At 42.7% G+C, this 20,937-nt stretch overlaps 3 protein-coding genes across 3 annotated transcripts; 1 reads left to right on the top strand and 2 right to left on the bottom strand.

Moving 5' to 3' along the window:
* Positions 1–1,376, bottom strand: LOC127770927 (MADS-box transcription factor 31-like). The gene is made up of 6 exons (XM_052296696.1): positions 1,264–1,376; positions 825–894; positions 590–751; positions 448–492; positions 305–349; positions 1–219 (listed from the first exon to the last, which is right to left on the bottom strand). Exons 1-6 carry the CDS (start codon positions 1,374–1,376, stop codon positions 1–3), a joined length of 654 nt encoding a protein of 217 aa, XP_052152656.1.
* On the bottom strand, positions 1,299–5,470 carry LOC127771165 (peroxisomal 2,4-dienoyl-CoA reductase [(3E)-enoyl-CoA-producing]). The gene is made up of 6 exons (XM_052297004.1): positions 5,021–5,470; positions 4,396–4,555; positions 3,996–4,165; positions 3,695–3,917; positions 3,318–3,430; positions 1,299–1,485 (listed from the first exon to the last, which is right to left on the bottom strand). The coding sequence occupies exons 1-6, from the start codon at positions 5,210–5,212 to the stop codon at positions 1,417–1,419; spliced, it is 927 nt and encodes a 308-aa protein (XP_052152964.1). The 5' UTR covers positions 5,213–5,470; the 3' UTR covers positions 1,299–1,416.
* Positions 5,471–12,697: 7,227 nt separating this feature from the next.
* Positions 12,698–17,825, top strand: LOC127770646 (probable potassium transporter 11). Its single transcript, XM_052296440.1, has 9 exons — positions 12,698–13,682; positions 13,988–14,213; positions 14,388–14,633; positions 14,735–14,785; positions 15,047–15,307; positions 15,396–15,448; positions 15,528–15,642; positions 15,864–16,118; positions 16,539–17,825. The coding sequence occupies exons 1-9, from the start codon at positions 13,563–13,565 to the stop codon at positions 17,585–17,587; spliced, it is 2,376 nt and encodes a 791-aa protein (XP_052152400.1). The 5' UTR covers positions 12,698–13,562; the 3' UTR covers positions 17,588–17,825.
* The last annotated feature ends 3,112 nt before the right edge of the window (positions 17,826–20,937 follow it).

Below are 20,937 nucleotides of genomic sequence, written 5' to 3'. Positions count from 1 at the left end.
TTACCACAGCCGAAGAACGTAGCCATGGAGGTTGGCTTCCTCCTGCAGGTTGGGCTGCAGCGGCTGAAGCTTGTACTCAAGCTGAGGTGAAAGCTGCAGCGCTGTCATGGAAGACTCAGCATCCTGATTGTACATCTGGCTGCTGCCACCCACATCCCACAGCGGGAACGGCTTCGGATTCACCATCAGAGGTGCCTGGGCCTGCTCGCCAATCAGGTTCTTTTGACAGGCGCAAACAAGTTACGCGAATACAGAAATCCGCAACATAATTTCACTTGAGGAGAAAGCTTAGAGCATGGCTTACCATGTGGCACAGATAGTTGCTCTGATCTCCTGGAATTTGCATCTCCTATTGGGATGGAAAGAGGGCAATTAAAACTTGATTATTTCAATATAGTGTATAAGGTAGGGAAGAATACTGAACCGGTATATCCTCTTGTTACATACCCGGTTGTGCATCTCAAGCAGCTGCTGATCAAGTAGCTGTTGCTGCTACAAATCAGGGTGTTAGTAATGAGCAGTGATGAATGCAGAGTTTTGTCAAGTAACAGAACCTACAGCTACTGCATCAAGTTGTTTTTGTTTTTACCTTCCTTAGACGAACTTTGTACAGAGATAACTCAATCTGCTGCTCAAGATTACTCACATCTTGCAGAGTCAGTGAAGCCAAGTCATCACCCATATACTGCCTCATGATGATCCTAAGCCTGTTGTTCTCATCCTTCATTCTTGTCATCTCTTGGATGATTCTCTTTATGCCAAAGAACGATTTTGGGTTAATGAAAGTAAAATCTTATGGTAGTGGTTTACAAGAACCAGTGTACCTGCTGAACATCCATCTCCTCAAAACGGGTGCTGGGGGCTTTCAGGTATCTATCAAAGATATTTGCAATCCTGCCAAAAGGAAAAGACTTTATGCATTTGATCATCGGTTTCTCTTCGAGAATTTCACATGGTTAAGCTAAGTTGAAATGGCTGTAGGTGGCAGAAACTTGTATAAAATCAGTTGTAAATTCCCTTGAGTTCATCACTAATAATTCAGTTCAAAATATGATGATGAAACATTGCATATTATCAACAATTTTTTCCAACACAAGTTCCAAAAATCATAGAAAAGTTGTAGAATAGAGCAGAACTGATCGAAGAAACCGAAGAAATTTAACAAGAAGTATTATGAACGATGTCTGAAATTTCTATTTCGCCTCAAAACAAAATCAAATGCAAAGGACAGACAATACTTGAAACAAAAAACTTTATGCATACCTCCAAGGGGGGCTGGAGTACTCGTACATCTTGCCAGTGCCTGAGAACACAATCACCCCAATTTGTGCATCACAAAGAATGGCCAGCTCATTTGCTTTCTTGAGCAGCCCCATCCTCCTCTTGGAGAAGGTAACTTGGCGATTTGTCGGATTTTCAATCTTTTTGAGCTCTACTCTCCCACGCCCCATTGATCAGGTTGGTGCTTCTTTCCTCCTGTTCAGCCTGCAAAGAAAGTGTTCTTCAAAATGTACTAGTCATGGATCATGAAACAAAAGCTCAAGCAAGACCAAAATCAAAGAAATGATTTCAAATGCATGATGAGAAATGTACCAAACAAATGGCCTCAGATTCAGGAAACGAGAGAGAGAGAGAGAGAGAGAGAGAGAGAGAGAGAGAGAGAGAGAGAGAGTTTTCAGGGGCTCAGGGCACCTTTATATGCCTGCGAAATTCTTATGTCAGTCTTAAAAGACCAGTACCAGTGATGATCTCTTGTCAGGTTGTCCCACTATATATTGCAGCAAGGAACATAACACACCATAATATGATCGAACTCGCAAATAAAGCCATTTAGCTAAATTAACTTCCTATAAAACTTATGCAATTTAACAAAATGTATTTGCACACAGACTTTAAACTACCTTATACGTTCCAGATATCTATCATGTGAACTAGTGCATACAACAGTATGTCCTTAAATTAGCACTTATATACATGCTGATGGAGTTTATGTGTGGGTTTGTGTGTATTTTGAGATGGTACCAAAAAACTGGAGAAGATAATGCTGGAGGCTTGAAACAGCCTTGCTGTGGACAGGTAACTGCCCCTGAGCATAGCAAGTGATGAGCTTGCAGGCTTGCAGCCAGGTTTCTCCTATAAGAAGGCCAAGCTAGAATTGACCAAGACAGAGAATAACTAGAAGCAATAATGTTTTCAGTAAGGCAGCTTCTGGTCCACCCTACACACCTAACCTGCTGGATGTCATAGTCAATATACATGACATACTATGCCACATGTACATATCTTCACTTTGTACCAATGTAAGTCCCAGAGCTTACCAGTTCTGGTCTCAAAGAAAATAATAAGTGATGAACAATCAGAGTTTTCTCTGGATAGGTTTTTTTTTCAGATTTTTGGTGCTCATTCATTGCAATTCACAAGAAAAAAAAAGTCTCAAGGTGTTTCTTAAGTTTCAAAAAAAAAAAATCAGAAGGACACTTGTGAATTTATATTCATAAGTCATGATGAGGAGCCAGCAGAACAAGGTGAAAACAGAACTTCTCTTAAATGGAGTACTTCCAATGGAGTTCGGGAACCATCATAGTGACTTATATGGTAAGGAGATTATGCTCTCCTTATCAGGAGGCAGTTGAGGCATAGGAGGCCAAGGCTCATACATATTTGCCTGGTGTGTCATTATCTGTTTTTGTTTTTCTAAGAGACTTCAGCCATGTTCACACCTAGTAAGGAATATAGTAGTTATGTGCTGTGTTAGTGTTTTATGCATACAAATTCTTTGTCAAAACAAATTGTGTGCCACTTGCCTGAATGTTGCAGTAGTTACAGGTTACCACTTCAGGCAGTCCATTTTGACATACTCTTCCCATATTCAACATTTAAATAGGTTCATGACTCTATGAAACATGGAAGACAAGGCAGTAGTTCAAATCTTCAACATAGCATTTTATCATGTATCAAAAGTATGAAATGGTCCTCGACTTGTTTAAGTGTGCATTTTTGACATGCCATAGGAATATTTCAGTGATGGACATCTTTTGGTTGCGATTCAAAGTTGATTGCAATATTACCAGATACAATATGAATGAGAACCACTTTGGCAAATGTTTAACTCGAGCGTGAACAAGGTGAATGTGCTGAGCATGTTACAGGAGTTGATAGATAGAATCATAGAAAACTTCGATGACAAGTGATAGCAACATCCAAGTATTCTACGGGACTCCTCGGTAAAGGATTCTACAGTACACGTAGGAGGGCGATATAAACCATAGAGGACATCACAATTTGCTTGATGGCACACCAACACCAGAGGCCCTAACCTTCTTCTCGACAACCTTTGAGAGCTCCTTCACTTCCTCCTTCGGAATATGGCGAGGGCGACTTAGCCAAAGACCTCCATCAACAACCACTGTAGTCCCATTTACATATTTTCCTGCAAATTGAATTGTAGAGAACATGAAATGGCCAAATTTTCATTTGGAAAATAACGCATCACTTCACTGATTTATTGTTGAACATTATTTGACCAAAGCTGGCAAACACTATAATAGCAGATAATTTTAGATTTATAACTATCAAGCAAGCAATTGCTTCAAGATAACTTTCAGGTAAGCAGCTGCTCAGAACTTACTGAACTTCAGTTAGCAAATGGAACTTCTGATTATTTGGATAGAAAACATGCAAGAACATAACTAACCTGCATCAGAAGCAAGGTAAAGTGCAGCCATAGCTATGTCCCATTTTTCACCCAACTTAAATAAAGGCATTATTTCCCGACTCCCCTTGGCCATTTCCTCAGGTGCAAGCTTCCTCATTCCTGGAGTGCCTTCAATTGGCCCTGGTGCAATTCCATTGACCCTGATGTCATAATCTGTTCCCCATTCCAGAGCCAATGATCTTGTTATACTATCAACACCCGCCTACAGAAGCCAATCCATCAGGACAAGTCTACTTATTTCAATCCTTTTCTCGTCACAGATAATAGAAGATCCAAGTACCTTAGCAGCAGAGACATGAATTTGGTACCAGGCCGCAGTGTAATGCAAAGTAGCACTTATGTTGATGATGACGCCACCAGTAGAGGGACCTTTCCCAGGGCCACCCTTTTTCAGATACTTTAGAGCTTCATAGCACATAGTGTATGTACCCACTGTGTCAATGTCAACGACTGCAGAGAGAAAACCCAGTCAATACTAACTTCTCTGTAAAAGAGAAAAACATCAAGAACTCAAGTAGACTGCTGTTAGATACTTAGACAAGTTAATAGCACGAGTGTTGTTGAAAGATACCAGACTAGCAGAACTGCACAAACTAGAAAAATCACATAACATCTAAATGGAACAAAAGAAAATCATAAGTAATGCTGCTAATGTGCGAGGATTGATTCAATCGAAGTACCTGTCCTGAACCCTTTGGGCGTCAAATCCTCCGGGGAAGCAAGGAAATTGCCAGCTGCCCCATTGACAAGAATGTCTAGCTTACCAAAATGTTGAACTGTTGCGGCAACCACTCTCGCGGCATCTTCCTGCTTGCGCACATCTCCCTCAAAACCAACAGCCTGTGAACGTGACAGCAAGCCAGAATTACTACAGGGTTACACTTACAGATTAGGACTAGCTTACCCCCAAAGATCAGCACTGAAATCAGAGGGAAGCATGATGAACTCTATATTTATTTCACTAGTCAGGCACATGAACATGAAGCATAAATCACATCTGCATGAGTCATGAGGAATCCTTATATGCAGCGCGAGCACGCTTCAGAAAAATTTTCAGTATGCTCCTCGTATATAGACGCGTTAACGCTAGCAACTCTCACAAGGTTTTAGCCTTCCCCCACGAATACTCGGATCTATTGATGGACTCAGACAAGAAAACATCAATCTCTCTATCGAGATTTTGACTCACCAGCAGCACCACGAGACTGACTGGGAGATGAAAAAAAAAAGAAACAATTTTTAATCCTAAATAGAGAAGAAGTGGTAGGTAGGGTAGGCGGGAAGGGAGAGGGGATTAGGGCTCACCCGGAGGCCGTGGGAGCGGAGGGCGGCGACGGCCTTGTCGAGGACCTCGCGGCGGCGGCCCATGATGGCGACGTGCGCGCCGTGGCGGGCGAGCTGGGCGGCGATCTCGAACCCGATGCCGGAGCCGCCGCCGGTGACCAGCGCCGCCTTGCCCCTCAACACATCCGCCCTGAACGGCGACTCCACGGCCATCCTCTCGATCCCTCCCCCACCACCACCAGCAGCGGAGCCCCCCAAGAATCCCTGGAAGGAGACGCGGATGCCGCCGGCTACCTTGCTCGCTCCGCTTCTTGCTCCGGTGCTCGCCGCCTTGCTGCTTTTGACCCGCGGATTACGATGACGTCACTGGGGGGGGGGGGGGGGGGGGGGGACGGAGATCCCGAGCCGGGATTCGTGGACGCACGCGGGTTGTGTTTTCTGGTCGTCCTCTTCCTCCTCCTCCCTCGGAGACGAGGGGCTTCCTGGAGGTGGAGGAAACGCGGGGGGGGGGGGGGGGGGCGGGGCGGTGACGAGACGACGAGGCCCACACCGCCGCCGGCCCAGAAGCGGCGGCGACGAATCTCGAGGCCCACTAAGAAGATGAGGCCCACCAAGTACTATACAACGCTCTTACTAGGCCATGGATGGGCCGGCCGGGAGCGTGAGTATGGGCTGGGATTATCGGGCTTCGTGAGCCCATCGGCTCGGTCAGTTTCACGCCATGCGGGAGCCCATTAACACGGCTTTGTTTCGGGAGCGTCCCATTGGTTGCCTAAAAAAAATACTGCTAAAGTTAAATTCTAAATTTTAATTTAAAGTTGATTTTAAGATTTTTGTAACACAAAGTAGTTTCATTTTTAGCATTAAAATTTTAAAATAAATATGCCGAAGTAAAATTTTAAATTTTAATCCTATCGTTGATTGTAAGATATTTGTAACGTAGTTTCTTTTTCAGCATTAACTTTTTAAGTTGGTAAGAACACACATATATAAAAATTTTACTTATAAATTATTTTTGAATCGCTAATAAACCGGTATGATTTATATCCAGCTTTTGGGTAAACGATGAGTCACTCTTTCTTTGTGTGGCTGCAGCAAGGGGATATTCGTGCGCGGTGAGAATTCAGATGCCACCTATCGCTGTCCAGAGTCGCTCTAACCACTGTACTGCGCATTACAGTACAGGCGATGCGTCCGTCTCACCAGTTCATACGTAGTTACGGAGTACATGCTACCATCTCCCAATTTTGTCCAGACAGGGAAGATACATGTCACACATTGTTTTCAGGCTTTCAGCCATGCTGTCTGTCAGTTCATGGCCGTATTGCACAAACGTATGCAACACACGCACCTTCATTATATCGATCGATTCAGCTGGATGATTCATGATTCAATTCACTCGTTTCATTCACTCTCTGGAGTCTGGAGATCGATCGATCTGTCTCTGCAGGGTCCACGCTGTGGTGAATCTCTGATTATTAATAAATTGATCAATCTGTATCATGCATGCTTGGAGGTTTCTGATTTGCAGGGGGGGCTGCAGGCTGATCTAGAAGAGGCTGAATGATGGTACTGTCTCAAGCACAGCGGCAACAATGGCGACATTATCGACTTATCTTCAGGTACAAGACAACTTGACCCAGATCGCATCGACAATCAAGATCGAGGATCGAGATCGATGCCAGATCGATCACATGAAGAGACGTACAGTATATCGTTATGTGCCACGTAATCGACTGCGTGAAAGGGAAGTTCGTTATTATGAGGGGGCATTTGCTTATTTGACCCTGTTTTGCACTGTACCTATCAATTTGACCCTACTTTTTGAAGTTTGCTTATTTGACCCTCCTTTTCAAAAACGAAACACCAGTCTGACCCTATTCCGTTTGGGTAAGTTAACGGTGTTAATTTAGGAGTAAATAGTCCATTTTACCCTTGCTTATTTGACCCTGTTATTTCTTGCTTGTTTGACCTGTTATATGTTTCTTCTTATACTCTCTCTAATCTCTCTCTCACGACAGCGCCGCGAGGGGTGCCGTGACGAGCGGCGGCTCGGCGGCGGCTACAGCTGCGGAGGGGCAGAGGGAGGAGTGGCGGTGGAGGGGAAGCGTCGGGCCGACAATGAGGAGGGGCGTAGCTGGCGGCAGAGGAGCGGCGGCGGACGGGAAGCGTTGGTTTGTTGTGGAGGGAGGAGCGGCGGCGGCGGCGGTTGCTGCGGAGGAATGGTGGCGGCAGCAGCTGCGGAGGGCCGACGGCTGCGGACGAGCGGCAACGGTGGCGGCTCTGCGACACCAACGGCGGCGGTGGAGGGGAAGCGTAGGGTCGGCGACGAGGAGGGTCCGCGCGCCGCCATCGCCACTCTCTCCCTCTGCTCCGAGCCCGGCAGCCGCCGCCGCCGCTCCCTCCCTCTGCTCCGAGCCCAACAGCCTCCGCCACCGCTCCCTCCAGCTTGGTCGGCCGCAGCACTCGCTGTCGCCGGCGACAAAAAGCTGGAGATGTGGGGGATTAGGATGGAGAGGTGGGAATTGGGATGGGGATAGGGTTAATTAGTAATATGAGGGTATTTTGGTCACTTGGGGGTAGTATATTTATTTTTTTTTCTTTTTTCTAAATGTTGTTCTAACGGTGAAGGCAAAACAGGGTCAAACGGAAACTTCAATTTCAAAAAATAGGGTCAAATAAGCAAACGTGAAAAAATAGGGCCAAATTGGTAGTTGGGCTTCAAAATAGAGTCAAATAAGCAATTGTCCCTAGATTTATTATCAAACAAACTATCATAATATTCAAATCTTTTTATTTAAATCATCTTATTTTTATAGATATTATTGATCAAAGTAGTATCTTAAAAACCGTGTCAAAATCTAAAAATACTATAATTTGGGACGGATGGAGTATTTTATTATGCATGTACATAGGCTAATATATTATATATGTGATTTTACAAAATTAAATGAAAGGTCAAATGAATGAGAATCCCAGGCTTGCCGTCATTTCCCTCATGCACGCCATACATTGACTTTTATACAAGTTGGGTCTTGGCCGTATTTTCGATTCTGTACCCAAATATAGTTTTTCTATCCTCTATCAATCATCACCAAACATAGTTCAGTACGAAGATTAGCACTAATCTAATTAGCAACACTGTCATCTGATGCGTGATTAGGATTATAAGCGTGGTGGTCAGCTCAGGAATCAAGAAAAACTTGTGAGCTTGTAGTGTTTATTTTATTTTGCCGGTCGGCCAAATATCATTAAGAAAAGGGGGGTAAGGAGCTTGTAGTACTTGTGGCCAGCTTAAGATGCACATCTGAATATGTCATGCTAAGATATTTTTTATTATGATAATATCATGACCAAATTGTATTGTTGCAGACAATGTTACTGATTTGTCAAAAAAAAAAAAACAGTGCTTGCCACGTTGTGTATGTATGGACAATGTTTTTCCGAACTAATCAACGTCACTTTCGCTGTTCCTTGTTGACAAAATAGCTTAAAAGGTCCTAGTAAAAGGGAGGAAGAAAAGCTTAAAAGTCAGGACTGATCTGTCTAGACAAAAAGCACGACGCTATCGAATTAATATGGAATAAAAAACCTGCACTAATTTCTATCAACTAAAAATACTGCGTAGAGTATTATTAGCTTACCGACGGCTGCCACGTTTCGTGGGTTATATCTAATTTTAAATATATGATGTTGATGAACTTTAGATATGATGTTTGACCATTTGTTTCAGTAAAATAATTATTTTTTGTATTATTTATTTATGACTTGTTTTGTTGTTAAAAGTACTTTACATGTGACTTATATGACTTATGTTTTTCTATACTTATACTAAAGTTGTGAATAAAATGAATGATTAAACTATGCATGCTTTTTGTTATGTGTTTCTAAAAAAAAATTGTTATACCTTAAAGGCAGATTTTTTTCTTCCCCAAGCACGAACATCTGAACTCTGTCCAAATTCCAGTTTCCTCCCAAACCCAACCTCCTCTCACCTGTAAACTTCAGTTTCAGATCTTTGACCCGACGCTACGCCCCTCCTCATCGTCGGCCCGACACTTCCTCTCCACCGCCGCTCCTCCCTCTGCCCCTCCGTAGCTGTAGCCGCCGCCGAGCCGCCGCTCCTCCCGCCGCCTCTCGTGGTGCTGTCGTGAGAGAGATTAGAGAGAGGATAAGAAGAAACATATAACAGGTCAAACAAGCAAGAAATAATAGGGTCAAATAAGAAAGGGCATAATGGACTATTTACCCCTAAATTAACACCGTTAACTTACCCAAACGGAATAGGGTCAGACTGGTGCTTCGTTTTTGAAAAGGAGGGTCAAATAAACAAACTTCAAAAAGAGTATGGTCAAATTGATAGTTACAGTGCAAAACAGGGTCAAATAAGCAAATGCCCCATAAATCTAGTAACATTAATTTTACATAATTGATTTTTTATATATTTTTGCTATTAATAGTCAAAATTAAAAATGTTTGACTTGACACTATACTAAAAATGCTTATGTTTTGAGACGGAGGAAGTACTAAGTTAATATAAGCATTATTCTCTAGAGTTGTTCTTAATTTGCGCCAAACTGAAATTCAGCATCCACTTCTTCCTTTCATGTTTATAAGTTATTTTAGGATTATCATGAGTCATGATTGAATATAATTTTTATATATTTGTTTTGTGTTAAAAATATTGCTATATTATTCTATAAACTTGATTGTTTGAATGACTTATATGAAACTGAGGAATAGTATCTAGTACTCCATATATGGGAGACAGAGTACAACTGCAAGTAGGCAGACTTTCTATATCCATGAATAGATTAGCTATCGATTAGCTAATGCAGTTTACATTAATAGATTAATGCTTCTCTGTATCCATGACTCAGGTCAAATATAATGGCCAATCAATAAATGAATTGGACATTATTGGCTCACCTGATCGTTGGCTAGTTCTTCCTGGTTTTGTCTGTGTATGTATGCATAGTGTCTGAATTATAAGGCCTACCATGCACTACCAACATCTGAAGAGCCGTATGATGTTCTTTATTGTTCAGATATGAACTCCCCTGGTTATTGATGCTACCATAAGTGACAAATATTATTGATTGAGTACTAGCTTTATGTGAGTGCAAATAATTCAGATCCTTTATAATTAAGATGCTCTTGTTGATTTATCCAGCCTTTTCTGTTTGGTTCTGCATACATATGCCCTTATGAGATGCTGATGCACTTGACCATTGCAAATAATTTTTTCTTCAGAGAATTTGCAGTAAGGGGATAAGATTAGTTCTAAAACATTTTAAAGAAAAAGCACAAGAAGTTGAATCGTAATAAGACACATGCACTAATCATCTTACACTTCAACATTATGATTTGGTAAAAGTAACACTATCTATCTAGCTAGTTGGTAAATTTGGTCGCGTAGGTCATAAGCACAATTCCCTATCATTGCAAAAGGTCCCTCTCCATTATTTGTGAGATACAATAATTTTTACTCCAGCATAGTGCAGCAATATTTAATTTATTGGTCCCAATGTTGCAAAGTAAAAAAAAAAAAAACCTACAGTTCAGTGTGAGTTATACCTAACACCACCACCTCTATAAAAGACACAAGCATTCCTGTCCTTCAGTTTGTCTCTAAAGAAGAACATGACACTTTTTTTTTTATTGAAACAGGGAAAGAAGTTTTTGATGTCTGCACTAGCACTAAGAACAGCTTATGCACCAAACTACAGTAGTTGCCTAGATAGCTTATAACCCAACCTAAATACACACAAACACACACACTGCAAAGTTGAAAAGGATAAGGATCAGTGATCAGAGAACAGTATCAACAGGCTAGTTGTGAGAGGAATAATCACACCCTATTTCACCATCATGGAAGAACAAGCATATTATATGGTGGTGGAGGATATCACAAGCCTGCATTTTCAGAGAATGACAGCCACCCACTACTAGCAAAGTGGCACTATCATGCTTTATATGTTCAGAGAGGCCATCAGATTGTTCATGACTTGCTAGTGTCTTTCAGACTTTCCGGTGCCCTCATTGTACCATGCCTCCTTCAGGAAGGATGGAGGGCAGAAGGGTCATTTCTGAGGATGTTGATGTGGATAAGAGCAAACATATACGATATACGATAAATACCTGGTGATGTGTATTGTTCAGTTCAATGCTTCAGTTTTGAGCTGTGACGTAACGTAGTAGCTGAATGTATGCAATGACCGGTTTGTTGTCTGTATGTGTTTCTAAACTTTCAATTGAGCATCAGCTCTTTTCTGTTACTTCACTAGTAGTAAATTATTACGGTGGATTATATGCTTCTCTCTGAAATATGTTTCCTTTTCCTAAAAAAAAAATCTTCTACTATATTATTTGAACCACATGTTCTAAGTTATCTATTAAGTTTATTTCTAAAAATATTTTTTTAGGATTTACAAAAATATTTAATTTATTCCTACAATTAAGTAAATATCTGCTATAATAATTTATTGAATAATTTGTGTCAAAGTTTAAAGTACAAGACCTGGTTTGATGCCCATCACTTTTTAGATAAAGGGAACTTTTATTGATATTAGAGGATTACTGAACACTCTGATGGACATCACTGCTGCTTCAGAGTTTCAACCTGAAGAAAAGTCACCGAGAATAAATTCGCTAAGCACGATTCCCCTGCATTATTGTGCAGTAATAATGTTGCATTCCATTCCAATTCCCTTGCATAATTGCAGCACTTTTTCTCTGGAGAATATATGGCTCTACACAAACACAACAGGATTCCTACAATCCGGTGAGACTGCTTCAGGGCCGTACACAAACCTTTCATAGTAGTTTCTCTGAAGGAGGCATCAGATGTGACTCTTTTGTGAACAAATCCTTCTCCTTGAATGCTCTAGAAAAAAAAACATATTTTTCTTTCTTTGCATTTATGTTCTGCTTGAATTATTAATTTGGACTGATTCAATTCAGGTGACATTCAGACATGCCAGGTTAACATGGATGGCGACATGCAAATATAGGACACTGTTCATGTTTTTATCATTTAGGAAAAATAAGCTAATCACATGAAAAACAATGAATTATACTCCATCCGCTATCTAGACTCATTAACATCGATATAAATATGAAAAATGCTAAAATAATATATATTGTGAACAGAGTAAGTAGTTGCAAGAAACATTTTTTTTTTACTTCACCGGCAGTACCAACAGGTGTATGGAAGTATGAAAACAATAGACGATTAACATAATTTACTAAGTAAACGTGTCTGCTTAAGCAAGCTGCAAATTAAATAGTAAGCAAGATTCGGGTTGCAGATCACCAAATTAAATATCAAATGGAATTCCACTCACTAACTATTGGCCGATGTGGACAGACCAGTACACAAGGACACAAGGTACTATAAACTCAAACAAAGTCAAACAACAATTCTTGAATAATATAAGTAGTAAGCAACAATATAACCTGTGTACCAACAAACAAAGAACCAAAATTTACTTGTAATTTAACACAAAACTGAAGCTCATGTAACTCCAAACCAAAAGGACCATTGACCAATTACTAACTAACTAGTATCATAATCACTAACTAATTACCAAGTAAGTAAGTAGTAATTACTAACTTGCCAGGTCAGCATCTTCAGTTCTTTTCACAGCTTCAGAAAGGCACAAACAAACCAAAGGCTTATATCAGCCAGAAGCAGCAGCAGTAGCCAGCAGCCAGCAAAGAAAGAAGCCAAGAAGCGCCAAAGGAGGAAGAAGACTCCTTTCTCTTCTCCTCCCTTGGCTGCAATTGCAATACTGCAATACAGCAAATCCATATCCAGAGAAGCGGTTGAATTCCAGGAGCCGTGTTTGCGCAGAGAACGCATGCTGCTTCTGGAATCGTTTCCTGCCTACTTTTCTTCTCCTCCCGTTTGGCTGGGCGCAGCTGCTCTCTCCGCCTCAGCTCCTCCTCCTCCTCCTCGTCGCTCTCTTCCCTGTCACGGCTGTTGCGTTTTGCCAGTTAGAGCCCGACTGCGTCGGAGCCGTGGCGGGGATTGTTGTTGCCGGTGCCAAAAATCTGATCTTGGCGAAGGTTTCGGGGTGGAAAGATTGGGTTTTCTTTGGCTGGGATTTTCATGGTTATAGGAACCTGTGGCAGACAGGATTTGGAGTTCTGAGTTTGAAGTACTTTTGATGTGATTCTTGGCGCTTCGGAGATCCATTTTTGTGGGTTTGTTGCGAGGCTCTGAAGTTTTTCGCTATCAAAGGTGTGGAAGCAGTTTTTTTTTTCAGTACAGAAGGACTGTTAGTACTGTGGAGATTTCGTTGGGAGCTCAAGTGTTTGTCTGATTAGCTAAAGCTCCAATCTTTTTGTTGATTGAAGAATTGAAGGTGGAGGTGTTCTTGTGGACACTGAGTCCGAATTTTGTGTGTGAGATCACCTGAATTTGTTGGAGGCCGAATGCTTATTGCTAGGATAAATCTACATTTTGGTTTCTGCAAAGACTGAAGTGGACTTGCTTGCTGGGGAGTGTGCTTGGTACGAGGATTTGAGGAGGAGCTGTAGCTGAGGTGAAAAGAGATCAATGGCGTCGCTGTCAGAGAGCGAGGGGACAAATAGGGGGAGCATGTGGGAGCTGGATCAGAACCTTGATCAGCCCATGGATGAGGAGGCAAGCAGGCTGAAGCATATGTACAGAGAAAAGGTCTGAGATTTCTTTCTCTTCAGTTATTAGCGTATGAAAGTCGATTTGTTTTGCACAAATGAGGGCTTTCAGAATAGCTGAAGTAGATGTAAAGATCGGTCTCTGCATGTGACTAATTCATTTCATTGGCAGATTCACTACTAACTTTTTTAGATAATGAATTTGCTGCTTAGATGGATGGTACTGCACGAATATTTAGTTTGCCATTTGTAGGGGATGAAAAAACTGGATGTTTATACTGTTCTAATTGAAGTAACTGAGCTGGTAAATCAGTAATTTGTATTGACTGTTTTTCCTTAATACAGAAGTTTTCGTCGCTTTTGCTACTGCGGCTTGCATTTCAGAGCCTGGGGGTGGTCTTTGGTGACTTGGGTACATCACCATTGTATGTGTTCTATAATGCCTTTCCTCATGGAGTAGACGATGAAGAGGATGTTATTGGTGCTCTTTCCTTGATCATTTACACCCTTACCCTCATTCCTCTTCTGAAGTATGTTTTTGTTGTCTTGCGGGCAAATGACAATGGTCAAGGTTAGATAATTGATCTTCCTACAATCTAAGTAGCATATAACATTGTAGCCTGAAACCATTTGACTGTTCTCGATATTACAAACAAATGTTGCTTGCGCAATTCTGCTTATTATTCACTTGATAACTTGTTACATATTTTCAGAGAAGACCACTTACAGATTGTTATCCTCACAGGTGGCACATTTGCTCTTTATTCCCTGCTATGCCGTCATGCAAAGATTAGCACTATACCCAACCAACACAAGACTGATGAGGACCTGACGACATATAGTCGGCAAACATACGAGGAGAATTCAGTAGGAGCAAAAATTAAAAGATGGCTAGAAGCGCATGCATATAAAAGAAATTGTCTTCTTATTGTTGTTCTCATTGGTACTTGTACAGCTATTGGAGATGGAATCCTTACCCCTGCTATATCAGGTACACATCTTAATTTCTTTTTAATCAATACTCAGCATCATATTCTTCTGAGAAAATCCAATGCATCTTGAATCTGATTTATGATCTTTTTTGTGTTCCAGTTCTTTCTGCATCAGGTGGAATAAAAGTTCAAAATCCGAATATGAGTACTGGTAATGCTGTGTGCCCTTTATAGTCTATCAAATTCTTGGATATTGTAAATTCTGTATATACTGAGTAAAATCATGTTCTTCCTTGATGGAAGTAAGTCAGTGACATTTATATCTGTTTCTATGCATTATTATTGTCCCAAATGCATGATCCTTCACGATCTTAACAAGGATTCCAAAATCCCAATCTAATAATCATTATTTTCTTTTGCATTGATTGATGTTGCAAACTTGTTTGATCTTTGGTCTACCCTGTATTGGCAGATGTTGTTGTAATTGTTTCCGTGATCATCTTAATTGGATTATTTAGCATGCAACACTATGGTACAGACAAAGTTGGATGGCTCTTTGCACCTATAGTGCTCCTCTGGTTCATTCTAATTGGAAGTGTCGGAGCACTGAACATACACAAATATAAAGGCTCTGTGCTAAAAGCATACAATCCAGTCTATATATACCGGTATTTCCAGCGACGAAATTCTGATAGCTGGGCCTCTCTTGGAGGAATCATGCTAAGCATCACAGGTGAGGCCCTTTCTTCAGTAATAGAGTTTACCTGCATCAGCTTATGTAAAACCCATTGTAACATGCAATACAATGTTGTCCTCTTAAGGAACTGAAGCACTATTTGCTGATCTATGCCATTTTCCTGTATTTGCCATTCAGGTAACATATTTTAAGCAAGGCATTACCAGATCTTTATGCAATTGCGGGTTAACTAAAGTAAACATGTCTATTTTTTCAGATTGCATTCACCTTGATTGTATTCCCATGCCTTCTACTGGCATACACAGGGCAGGCTGCTTATATCATTGCCCACAAGGACCATGTTGCTGATGCTTTTTATCGCTCCATTCCAGGTTCTCTCATCTCAACAGCTTTTCATCTACCTTTTTGTTGAATAGTTCATCCATGCTTTCCACTTGTCTAAGTTGTCTTGTGACAGAATGTGAATGTGCCACCACATCATGTCTGCTAGGTGCACATTGGCATAGTGCACAACCCAATATTGATAGCTTGTATTGCTTATGGCCCTATTTGTAATATGGTGTTCACTGTGAGATGTGTTTAATGATTGCAGATTCCATATACTGGCCAGCATTTGTCATAGCAACTGCAGCAGCAATAGTTGCAAGCCAGGCCACCATATCTGCGACTTACTCGATAATAAAGCAAGCTCTTGCACTAGGCTGCTTTCCCCGTGTAAAGATAGTGCACACCTCGAAGAAATTCCTTGGGCAGATCTACATCCCTGACATCAATTGGGTCCTTCTAATTCTTTGCATTGCTGTGACTGCTGGATTCAAGAACCAAAGTCAGATAGGAAATGCATATGGTAACACTTCACCTTTTATATAATATTTTTGAATAATTTGGCATGCCATGGAGCTGCCATTTTAGCATCCCAATGCAACATTTATATGCAAAAACATTTTAATACACTTTGTGCTAATCAGTAGTACTTTCATAAAACCATTTATATTTCATTTTGACTCTGGCCATGATTGGTGGTTACCTGACATTCACATACAAATCCCTGATGATGTAGTACAAAAACTATAAATTCCAAATTTCCATCATTGTAGATATCGTGCCAAATTTGGATAAATAAATAGACCATTTAAACCAATACGACTGCTTCTAGTGACACCAATTTTTTTTCCTGAAAATGAGAGGCTGATACTGATTTTTCATGATATAATATGCATTGCATCATTAGTCAACTCTTGATTTCCATTTTATGATGTATGAACAGGAACTGCGGTGGTTATAGTTATGCTAGTCACAACATTTCTGATGGTACCAATAATGTTGCTGGTGTGGAAGAGTCACTGGATTCTAGTTGTCACCTTTATTGTGCTTTCGTTGATGGTGGAAATCCCCTACTTCTCGGCCTGCTTATTGAAGATTGATCAAGGTGGTTGGGTCCCACTTGTCATTGCCACAGCCTTCTTCATCATCATGTATGTGTGGCATTTTTGCACAGTGAAGCGGTATGAATTTGAGATGCACAGCAAGGTTTCAATGGCCTGGATCCTTGGCCTCGGTCCGAGCCTCGGTCTGGTCAGGGTTCCAGGTATAGGCTTTGTGTACACTGAACTGGCAAGCGGTGTCCCGCACATCTTCTCCCACTTCATCACCAACCTCCCTGCAATCCACTCGGTTGTCGTCTTCGTCTGTGTGAAGTACCTTCCAGTGTACACCGTCCCGATGGATGAGCGGTTCCTCGTGAGGAGGATCGGGCCAAAGAACTTCCACATTTTCCGCTGTGTTGCGAGGTACGGGTACAAAGACCTCCACAAGAAAGATGAGGACTTTGAGAAGATGCTCTTCAACTGCCTCTTGTCCTTCCTGCGACTCGAGAGCATGATGGAGGGCTATTCCGATTCGGATGACTTCAGTGTGCCGGAGCAGAGGACGGAGGGATCCATCAGCAATGCATTTCTGGCTGAGAAAACCAACAACAACACAATGTGCTCCAATGGTGACCTGAGCTACTCATCACAGGATTCCATTGTGCCAGTGCAGTCACCTCTGAGGGGGAACAGCCTACTGAGGTATTCAAGCCAGGCCAGCCACACTGTCAGTGATGAACTGGAGTTCCTGAACCGGTGTAAGGATGCCGGTGTCGTCCACATTCTCGGGAACACCATCGTCCTCGCGAGGAGGGATTCGGGGATCATCAAGAAGATCGCGGTAAATTACATGTATGCCTTCATGAGGAAGATCTGCAGGGAGAACAGTGTGATCTTCAATGTTCCCCATGAGAGCTTGCTTAATGTTGGCCAAATATATTATATATGAAACGCATTTTCCGGCTTAATTTGTGTAGGACTCCTAATTCCAAGAGAGCAGCTCAGTAGTAGGGCTCCATGGAAGAGGGAGGGAGGCAGCTGTACATGTTTTTTAGGGAGAAGCAACTGTAAATTATTAATAAACAGTCATTTTTCATGGGGGGTGTAATTAGTGAGTTGTAAATGCATATGACAAATGAATGGATCAGATCGAAGCATGAGAGAGATCTGAAGGCTACTATTTTCTAGATGATATGACTCAATACATGTTAAGTTTTTGGTGCCAACTATATAGAATATTAAAAAAAATGGTAAAATACCGAAGTCATTCCAAACATTATTTAAGAAGAAAATATAAGTATGTTGAGAATTTAACATGGGACCTTGAGTTTGAAACCACACAACCTTATCACTGCACTATCAAGTGCATCTCTTCCATCATCTATTCATCTATACTGGAAAAAAAACCAAACAAACAGGTGATTTCTTTGCGGCATAAGTTCACCGAAGGTCTCTCAACTTAACAGCGAGATTTTTTAAGGTCCCTTAACCACAGAAACAGAAATATCCATCCCTAAACTATACAAAACCGTTCACTCAAGGTCGCTAGACAGTATATATAGGTGGTTTCATTGACGTGGCATCCTAGTCAGAAAAAAAAATAGTATATAGGGCCCACATATCAGTGGCACATCTTTTTCTCTTTTCTTTTCTTCTCTTTTCTCTCTTTCTCTTTCTCTTCTTCTTCGAGTGAGGCCGGCGGGCGAGCGAGCAGCGGCGGGCGGCGGCAGGCGAGCGCGGCGGTGGGTCCGCGCGGCAGCCGAGCAGCGAAGGGAGAGGTGGGCGCGCCGGCGAGAGAGATGGGCGCGCCGGTCCATCCGCCGGGCTGCGCGGAGAGGGGCAGAGAGGCGGCCGGCGCAACCGCACGCGACGGCGAGAGAGGCGGGCGCGCCGGCCCATCCGCCGGGCGGCGCGGAGAGGGGGAGAGAGGCGGGCGGCGCGGAGATGGGGAGAGACGCGGCCGGCGCGACCGCTTGCAACGGCGGGAGAGGCGGGCGGCGCGAAGCGGGCGCGCTGGTCCATCCACCAGGCGGCGCGGAGAGGGGGACAGAGGCGGCCGGCGCTACCGCTCGCTCCGGCGAGAGATAGGGCGGCGCGGTCGGCGCTACCGCTCGCTCCGGAGGCGACGCTCTCGGGTTCACTAGCTCCCGCCTGCCGCGCTCGCCTACCGCCGCCCGCCGCTGCTCGCCTGCCACGCGGACCCGCCGCCACGCTCGCCCGCTGCCCGCCCATCGCTGCTCCGCCCGCGCGGCCGCGCTCGCCTGCCGTCGCCCGCCGCCGCTCGGCTGCCTCGCCCGCCGGCCACGCTCGGCTGCCGCGCGGACCCACCGCCGCGCTCGCCTGCCGCCGCTCGCCGCTGCTCGCTCGCCCGCCGGTCTCACTCGAAGAAGAAGAAGAGAGAGAAGAGAGAAAAGAGAAGAGGAGGAGAAAAGAAAAGAAAAAAAAGATGCGCCACTGAGATGTGGGCTTACATACTGTTTTTTTTTTCTGACTAGGATGCCACGTCAGCGAAACCACCCATATATACTGTCTAGGGACCTTGAGTGAACGGGTCTGTATAGTTTAGGGGTGGAGATAGTTTAGGGGTGGAGATTTCTGATTCTGTCGTTAAGGGACTAAAAAATCTCGCTGGTAAATTGAGGGACCTTCAGTGAACTTATTCCTTTCTTTGCATGCATATGAATTCAAAAACCAAAAATATTCTCCTCAGCAAGAACGAGTGAACTAGCACCGTTCGAATGTGGAAGGCGTAAGAAGCGTAGCCGCGTCCCGCGTACTCCTCAGACCGGCGACGGCGGCGCGACGGCCGGAATCGCCTCGCTGGGCGACGAGCGGGCCGGGCCCATATAAAAATTTGGCCTAAACGGCGGTTCGGCTTATGCGCGGCCCATTTCTGTATGGGCCTGAACAAAGGCCGCGGCTCCTGCGTGCTCGACGCCGACATCATCGACGGCGCCGACGCGGCTTCCCTTCTTCTCTCGTCGCTACGTGCTGCTGCTGCTGCGGCGGCGGCGGCGGCGCGCGCTCGCTCATGACGTTCGCCGCGCCGAGCTGTACTCCAAGGTATACCGGGCTCGCCACGACGGCGACCAGCAAGGCCGGAGACGGCGAGAGCCCCCCATGGCGCGGTAAACTGTCAGAAGTGGAGAATTCAGAGAAGAAAGCAGAAGTTGAGAGAAAAATGTTCAGAGGATTCAGAGAAGAAGAGTAGAGTTCGGAATAGAGGGATACCGCTTCGCTGTCCTCTGAACTTCTTCTGTTTTCTTCTCTGAATTCTCGACTTCTGACACAAACATGATGGCATGATGGCATTCCACTCAATGGCGGATCGGCGTTAGGCATGCACTTCAAGTTCAAGCCCTTGAGCAAGGTTTGTTTTTTTACCACTCTATCAGTTCGAAAACGTAGTAGTATATTTTGGAGCAGTACAGATGTGCATCACATGTCAGTTTCTAGCAACAAGCTATAGCTAGCACACCTGTAAAAATAGTTTTAATAAAGTTATTAGTACACCTCAAACTTGAAAACAAAATACTACCTCTGTCCCATAATAATTATATTTCTTGAATTTGTCCTAAAATAATTGTCACGATAGAGTAATAATGATCTCATTAATCACTTCTCATTCAAAATTCTCCCTATTTTACCCTCAACTACCCTTCACTCTTGCCTATAAACCATTTAATAAGGGCTATTATGGTAGTAGCTAGGAACTGGAGATAGGATTTTTGTGTTCTAAACGAGGTGGTGAGCTATTAGCCTATTAACGTAAAATTAATTAATTATTAATTATTTTGTATTTAGAAAATAGATTAATATAATTTTTTAAAGTAACTTTTCTATAATATTTTTAAAAAATAAACATCCTAAAATGTGGTGGCAAATTTTAGCCTTTACATGGTTGTAAGTAGAGAGATAAAAAGACTTGTCTCCTCGGGTAGGTGAGGTGCACGCCCAGATGAGTTGAGGTCACCAAGGATTAGTAAGGGCGGTACACATAGACATAGTTTACTGCTAAAAAACATTTTTTACACCAATACTTAGATTATTATATTTTGAAATAAAAACTTTAGAAGTTAGTCTCTCTGTTTCAAAATATAAGAGATTTTAGTTGAATATAACATTGCTACGAATCTAGACAGGAAGGTGGACATATAAGATTCGTAATTCTAGGATTTATCTCGTTCAACCAAAATTCTTTATATTTTAAGATAGAGGGAGTATTATATTTAGGGATGACGAAAGTAAGAAGCATCGTGAGTATCATCCTGATTGCGAGGTTTTCTATAACAGCAAGAA

The sequence above is a fragment of the Oryza glaberrima genome, chromosome 4 (assembly GCF_000147395.1).
Source record: "Oryza glaberrima chromosome 4, OglaRS2, whole genome shotgun sequence".
Lineage (NCBI taxonomy): Eukaryota > Viridiplantae > Streptophyta > Magnoliopsida > Poales > Poaceae > Oryza > Oryza glaberrima.
This window is presented reverse-complemented; position numbering and strand designations above follow the sequence as displayed.

What these genes read in the sequence shown, in the direction of transcription:
- LOC127770927 (XM_052296696.1), bottom strand. Translation starts at nt 1,376, where the DNA reads ATGGGGCTGCTCAAGAAAGCAAATGAGCTGGCCATTCTTTGTGATGCA. An exon ending in TGCTTGAGATGCACAACCGG is followed by an intron (nt 350 to 447) that starts GTATGTAACAAG and finishes CCATCCCAATAG; the next exon opens with GAGATGCAAATTCCAGGAGA. An exon ending in GCAACTATCTGTGCCACATG is followed by an intron (nt 220 to 304) that starts GTAAGCCATGCT and finishes GCCTGTCAAAAG; the next exon opens with AACCTGATTGGCGAGCAGGC.
- LOC127771165 (XM_052297004.1), bottom strand. Translation starts at nt 5,212, where the DNA reads ATGGCCGTGGAGTCGCCGTTCAGGGCGGATGTGTTGAGGGGCAAGGCG. An exon ending in TCCGCTCCCACGGCCTCCGG is followed by an intron (nt 4,556 to 5,020) that starts GTGAGCCCTAAT and finishes TCACGTTCACAG; the next exon opens with GCTGTTGGTTTTGAGGGAGA. An exon ending in GCCCAAAGGGTTCAGGACAG is followed by an intron (nt 4,166 to 4,395) that starts GTACTTCGATTG and finishes TTCTCTCTGCAG; the next exon opens with TCGTTGACATTGACACAGTG.
- LOC127770646 (XM_052296440.1), top strand. Translation starts at nt 13,563, where the DNA reads ATGGCGTCGCTGTCAGAGAGCGAGGGGACAAATAGGGGGAGCATGTGG. An exon ending in GGCAAATGACAATGGTCAAG is followed by an intron (nt 14,214 to 14,387) that starts GTTAGATAATTG and finishes TTATCCTCACAG; the next exon opens with GTGGCACATTTGCTCTTTAT. An exon ending in CCTTACCCCTGCTATATCAG is followed by an intron (nt 14,634 to 14,734) that starts GTACACATCTTA and finishes TTTGTGTTCCAG; the next exon opens with TTCTTTCTGCATCAGGTGGA.